Source organism: Chiloscyllium plagiosum, chromosome 9 (assembly GCF_004010195.1).
Source record: "Chiloscyllium plagiosum isolate BGI_BamShark_2017 chromosome 9, ASM401019v2, whole genome shotgun sequence".
Lineage (NCBI taxonomy): Eukaryota > Metazoa > Chordata > Chondrichthyes > Orectolobiformes > Hemiscylliidae > Chiloscyllium > Chiloscyllium plagiosum.
This window is the reverse complement of record NC_057718.1, coordinates 38,943,918-38,951,215: the sequence shown is the minus strand read 5'-3', so window position 1 is coordinate 38,951,215 and position 7,298 is coordinate 38,943,918. Positions and strand designations below refer to the sequence as shown.

Genomic DNA, 7,298 nt, shown 5'->3' with positions numbered 1-7,298 from the left:
TTCCAGTTCAGCACTGCCCTCATGACCTGTCCTACCTGCCCATCTTCCTTCCCACCCATCCACACCCATTACACCATCTCCATCCACCTATTGCACTCTCAGCTACCTTCCCCAAGCCCCATTCCCCTCCCATTTATCTCTTCACCCCCAAGGCTCCCAGCCTCATTCCTGAAGGGCTTTTGCCTGAAACATCGATTTCTGCTCCTCAGATGCTGCCTGCCCTGCTGTTCTTTTGCAGCACCACTCTCTCGACTAATATCTCCGTAATGCCTATTGCTCCCAGTGCTTGACTGCCTCCAACTCCTCTGTTTTATTTGACTGTGCTTATTGCTGTACAGACACTTCCACTTGTTTAAATAGTGCTCTCTTTATGTTTAAATCAACTTTTTAAGACCCTTGTTCTATAACTATTTATTGTCTTGTCATCAATATCCTCTCTTACTTCCTTTTGCTCCTAAGTCCTCCTGCTCTGTTTTGTCAGTATTATCCCCAGAGAAAACACTCCTTACTATTTTAAAGCCTTTACCACCTCCTATTGATCATTTCTTCAGCATGCCACATCAGAATTATTCTTTCCAATCTTAGAACAGGAGCCAATATCTCAAAAAAAAAAGAGCAACCCTTTTCTCCCCCACACCAACCCTCTGGCCGCGTAGCTCTTGATCTATCTGCTCCTGTGCCAATTTGCACAAGCCTTAGAAACCAAATCTGAAAATAATTACCTTCAATGTCTTGCATTTAAATTAGAGCCTTACTCTTGCTACTCTTTCAGCAATCCTGCTTGCCTGTTCATAGGTAGGGTAATGAGTCCAACATGTACAATGACAACTCAATTACCCCCTTCTCTTTCCAAGTTCCTCTCCAGCTGCCCCGAAATATATCTTAGTCCCAGGTAGGCAACAAATCATCCGTCCTCCCATTCCCTCTAATTAGAGACAAAACAGAGGTTGCTGGAAAAGCTCAGCAATCTGGCAGCATCCATGAAGAGAAATCAAAGTTAATGTTTTGGGTCCAGTGACCTTTCCTCTAATTAGAGTACCTATTTACACATATTCCTATTCTGCTCTTTCCCACTCCGCATAGTCTTCTGAACCAGGTACGTTTGTTTGTATTGTGGCTTTCCTCACTGCTGACTTTCTCCATTTCCTTGCAGGTAGATTAGATTACTTAGATTACTTACAGTGTGGAAACAGGCCCTTCAGCCCAGCAAGTCCACACCGCCCCGCCGAAGCGCAACCCACCCATACCCCTACATTTACCCCTTACCTAACACTACGGGCAATTTAGCACGGCCAATTCACCTGACCTGCACATCTTTGGACTGAAACCGGAGGAAACCGGAGCACCCGGAGGAAACCCACGCAGACACGGGGAGAACGTGCAAACTCCACACAGTCAGTCGCCTGAGGCGGGTATTGAACCCAGGTCTCTGGCGCTGTGAGGCAGCAGTGCTAACCACTGTGCCACCGTGCCGCCCACAGGTAGTTGAGTACATTGCACCTATTGGTCACAATATTGCACATTTCAGTTCACCTTTTAATTTTTTTAAATTATAGCAGTTTTCACTTCAGTTGTCAGCATTCAACTCAACTAGCATCCAACACAGCACAGCACAGCACTTTTACTCAGAAGTGTCAAAACTGCATTAAAGTGAATCTTACACTCTACATTTTAGAATACTAAAAAAAACTGGTACTGTGCGCTCAGTCTCCTTTCTTTTAAAGGAAAACTATTGAGTCCAATTTAAAAATGATTGCCTTCTCAAGTATGGATCTTTTATTCAACAAATCTTTGATTTTTAAACTTATTACTAACCTTCAAAGTAAGGAGTTTTCTTCTGATATTGTTAGATGCAATACTGTATTTTGTAACTTGTTTTGTCAAGATTTCATTACCAGTTAGATGACTATATTGTCAGGCTCACTTTACAAATAGCATGGTGGATACACAAATACTCTAGGATATATAAGTTAATCTAAATCTCAATCCAATCTTTTGTAATCCCCAAACATAATTCCCCAGAACACTGAAAGAATATGTGGATAATATAATGATCAGAATCTTATAGGGGTCTGAGCAACAAGGGCTGTGGTGAGAATTAAGGCAGGACTGAACAACGTGTCCGGTGAGGCCCATCGCAACTTTGGGAGCATCCAATCAAACTATTCAGCAATGTTATGACACACATCTGGTGCAGGAGGGAGTATCTTCAAATGTTATATCTCACAAAATATGTCACTAATCGCACTTACTGCTCTATATACCATCCTTCACAATAACAATCTCTATCAATCGTGATTTTACCTGAAATTCACAGCTTCACCCTCTCAAACTTAGCAGTGCTACAAGCTTCACACTTTGCATTATGGCAGCCACATCACCCAAACATGCTGCATCACACTCACTGACATGCTACCTTCTCTCTTGTAGGACAAAGTGTTGCAGAACCAGAAACAAGAGTATCTAAGAGTCAGGAGATGGGCACAGCTGTAGGCCTTCACACTGAGGTTGGAGATGGTGATCACCATCACAGGAGCAATCAATCCAAAGGCTATAGTTAACTGTAGGAATGAATTCATCAAATATGACAGTATCCTCATACCCAATCCTCCTCCCGAAACCACAATCTCTTCCGGCTGCAACTGTAGGTTATAAGCACACAATTCTTCCTTCCCTCACTGAAACATAACCCTGGTGGTTTTTTTTATCTCTACAAACCCTCATATACCACAGTTGCATAAATAATCGCACTATACACTTAATGTGCTGCAGCTGTAGATACAAGAAACCGTTGAATAAAACCATTACTTTGTTTTCCCTGTCAAAATTAATTCAAAATCAAAATACAGGTTTCACCTCTTTTAATACAAAGAAAGCTCAGACCAGGTGAAAAGACATCCACCTCTTTGAACATTCTGTTGCTTGCCCCTCACAACATCTCCATTTTTGACTCAAGACCCAATTGTAGCAGTTTTATCAGGCACTATACAAATGTAAACAGTTATTGTTCAACAGCTCTATTTCATCAGAATATGCATTTGCAGCAAGACATTGGAAAGTGATTCGAATGTGAATTTAGAAGGAATGCAGATAACACCAAAATAGATGGTTGTAGGGGACAATGAGGAAGATTATCTCAGAGTACAATGGGACCATGGTCAGGTGGGCTGATGGACTGAGGAGTGGCAGATGGTATTTAATCTAGCTAAGTGTGAGGTGTTGCATTTTAGTGAGGCAAATCAGGGCAGGACTTATACACTTAGTAGTAGGGTCCTGGGGAGTGTTGCCGAAGAAAGAAATCTTGAGGTGCAAGCTCATAGTTCCTTGAAAGTGGAGTCAAGGTAGACAGGATAGTGACAGTACACTTGCCTTTATTGGTCAGTGCATTGAGTATAGGAGTTGGGAGGGGCCATGTTGCAGCTATACAGGATATTGGTAGACCACTTTTGGAATATTGCATTCAATTCTGGTCTCTCTGCTACAGAAAGGATATTGTGAAATTTGGAAGAGTTCAGAAAAGGTTTACAAGCATGTTGCTGAGGTTGGGGAGTTTGAGCTATGGGGAGAGGCTGAAGAGACCAGGGCTGTTTTCCCTGGAGCATCAGAGACTGAGGGATGACCAAATGGAGATTTACAAAATCATGAGGGGCATTGATAGGGTGATTAGCCAAGATCCTTTTCCCAGGATAGGGAAGTCCAAAACTAGAGGGCACAGATTTAGGGTGAGAGGGAAAAGATTTAAAAGTGAAGGCTGGCACAATTACATGTATAGGAAGAGTTTAGAGGGATATGGGCCAAATGCTGGCAAATGGGATTATATCGGTTTAGAATATCTGGTCAGCATGCACAAGTTGGTCTGAAGGGTCTGTTTCCATGCTGTCGAACTCTATGACTCTAAGTCATATATAAGGTAGGAAAATAATGACTTATAACTTTCAACAGAAAATGGCAATACGTACCAAATTTAATAAGACACTGCTTGTTGTCCTATATAGAGAAGAATAATGAAACTAAAGGGGAGGCTGAAGGAAGTGGTAAGAGAGTTGGGTAACTGGAATATAATGAGGTGATGGACGAGAGGGGGATAAAGTTAAAGCACATGGGAAGGAAGGGTGAATCGTGGTTCCCTCATCAAAATAAGTGAATTTCCATTTGATAAACAAAATTGGTGTTGTGATTCTGTTCACTGTTTACGACTATCAAGCTATAACAGAACTGTAAAATAGACCATACTAATAATTTACATCGTTTTATATGTCCAAACCCAATAATTACCATTCAACCAGCATCACTACATATTGATTCTCCATTTAATTCACAGCATTCAGAGGGTTTCGCTGTGTGCACACTGATTGTCAATTTTCCTGACATAACCGCTGCAAATATATATCATAAAGTACCTAACTGGCTGTGGAACACTTTGGGATATTTTGAGTTTGTGACAGCTACTGTTTAAATGCAAGTACTTTCTTTCATCAACTTAAACTGTAGAAACTTTCAGTTCAAAACAACTTACAGATTCAGTTCAAAACGAACAGGCTACCTTTGTTCTATGGCATTGCCACGCCAATGGAAAAGAGCAATTATAACGTTTTGTTAGCTCACAGTGAGGCCCATGTAATACATGAGCTCCATACAGAAGACATATGACCTTCAAGAAAGAAGAAGCAAATGAAGTATGCAAGTTGATTTGAATTTAATCAGTGATGGAGTGCTGCTGATTTCAGTCGCTTCAGTCCATTGTCTAAACTGAATGAACTCCCAACTATGTGCCAAATGTACCACGATGCTTACAGAATTTTTGAACTAATTAAGAATTAAGCATAAGTATGTGTTTAAATACCTGTAAGGGATTCAATCACGCTGAACAAATTTATTAGAATTCTTTGAGGAGCTAATAAGCAGGATGGATAAAGCGGAAGCAGTGCATGTAATATATTTGGATTTTCAGAAGACAGTTGAGAAGGTACAATAATTTAGGCTACTTAGCATAAAAGCTCATGGTATCAGTGGAGTATATTAGCTAGGATAGATAGTTGTCTCACAGAAGACAGAGAGTTATGAAAAGGGGGGCATTTTCAGGATGATAACTAGTGAAGTGGAACAGGGTTCAGTGCTAGGGCCACAATTATTCCCAACATTTATTACTGATTGGATGAGGAAAGTAAATAAACTATAGCCAAATTTGCAGATAACACAAAAATAGCTGGAAGGCAAGTGATGTGGATGACACAAAGAGTTTGCAGAGGGATATTAAGCAAGTGAGCAAAAAATTGACAGATGGATTATGTGGGAAAATGTGAGGCTAAACACTTTGGCAAGAAGAATAGAGGAGCTCAACATAATTTAAATGGAGAGGACTGTGGAAAACTACAGCACAGAGGAATCTAGGAATCCTCTTGCTAAAGTCACAAAATGCTCACGTAAAAGTTCAGCTGGTAATAAAGAAGACAAATGAAATGTTGTCCTTAATTTCAAAGGGAATGGAGTATCAAATCAGGGAGGTAACACTAAAATGATACAGAGAACAGTCGGAAAAGTGAACAGTTAACAGCTTTGGGATCCCTAACGAAGGAAAGATTTAATTGCATTGGGGGCAGTGCAAAGAAGGTTCATTAGGTTGACCTTAGGTCTGGTGGGAATGTCTTATGGGAAGTTGAGTAGGTTGGCATCACTAGAATCTAGAAGAGTGAGAGGTGACCTTATTGAAACACATAGGTTTCTTAGGAACTCGACAGTGGAGCTATTGAGAGGTTGTTTCGTCTTGTGAGAGAGTCTAGAACCAGAGGGCATTATCTCAGAATAAGGCATCACCCATTTAAGACAGAGTTGAAGAGGACTCTCTTCTCTTAGAGGGTTGTAGTCTGTGGAATTCTTTACATAGCAGGCTGTAAAGACAGGCTCATTATGTCTATTCAACATCGAGACAGACAAATCTTTAATCATTAAGGGAATTCTAGGTTTATGAGGAAAGACAGATGAGGACTATTTAGATCATCCATGATCTCATCAAATGGCAGAGCAGACTCGATGGGCTGAATAGCCTATGTCTGCACCTGCGTCTTATGGCACTCATGTGAAAGCAAAGAACTGCTGTCCAATCTTATTATTCTATCAACTCATAATATATTCTTCAATACAAGATCATTTGTACATTTTATTATAAAGTGACAGATATCGCACAAACCTAAAGTCCAGTAAGAGGCAGATTCCAATATTGTTTCTTGCTGCTGAATTGCATGAATATACATGAGTTGAAGCATGGACTCTGTCAGACACCACCAGAACAAAATGCGCACTCCACTCAGCAACAAACATGCAAGGTCTTTTTTGGGAACTGACACCTTTGGTTTTCTCATCTGTTTCATTTGAAAGTAAAAAGAAAACAAAAGCAAGTAAATCCAGATTGAAGTAGAGAAGTACTTACTTGTCTCATTTTATTTGTTTTTACTACAATCACCAACAAAATTCATTATAAAATCATGACAATCAAGGAAATTCTATTTCAGTTTCAAACAAGATTTATTAAATCCCCAATTGTTTTTCCCTGATATAAAGTCAACATGTAGTATGCATATTAATATAACAATCAGGAGCAGGAGTTGGCCTTCTGGTCCCATGAGTCTACGCCACTTTTAACATGATCATGGGTAATCTAATTATGATCAGGCTGTCTACTTCCCTGTCTATTCCCTAAACCATTTGACTCCCTTATCAGTCAAGAAGTCAGTCTTAAAATTATTGACTGATCCTACTTCCACTACTCTAGGGAAAAAAGTTCCACAGACTAAGGAAAAACAAAAGGACTGCAGTTGCTGTAAATCAGAAACAAAAACAGAAGTCGCTGGAAAAGCTCAGCAAGTCTGGCAGCATCCATGAAGAGAAATCAGAGTAAATGTTTCGGGTCCGGTGACCCTTCCTCAGAACTGATGGTAGCTAGAAAAATGTTGGTTTATCTGCAGAAGATAGGATGTGGGGAGAGGTAAGGAGTAAACAATAGGTGGGGTTGGAGCCCAAAGAGAGAGAAGAGTTGGACAGACAAAGGAGTGGATAACAATCAGGCTAGGAGAGTGATTAGCTGTTTTGGAGACTATTAATGGACAACAATAAACAGTGTTGGAAATGTGTTGCTGGAAAAGCGCAGCAGGTCAGGCAGCATCCAGGGAACAGGAGAATCGACGTTTCGGGCATAAGCCCTTCTTCAGGAATGAGGAAAGTTTGTCCAGCAGGCTAAGATAAAAGGTAGGGAGGAGGGACTTGGGGGAGGGGCGTCAGAAATGTGATAGGTGGAAAGAGGT

General features: G+C 40.6%; 1 protein-coding gene across 7 annotated transcripts in view; it reads right to left on the bottom strand.

The window, feature by feature from the left end:
* hhat (hedgehog acyltransferase) overlaps nt 1–7,298 on the bottom strand; it is a 238,649-nt gene that overhangs the window by 194,432 nt on the left and 36,919 nt on the right. For all 7 annotated transcript variants that reach the window (XM_043695744.1, XM_043695743.1, XM_043695745.1 and 4 more), the window contains one exon: nt 6,188–6,359. In XM_043695744.1, coding sequence (XP_043551679.1) covers nt 6,188–6,359 — 172 coding nt within the window. The remainder of the gene's footprint in view (nt 1–6,187; nt 6,360–7,298) is intronic.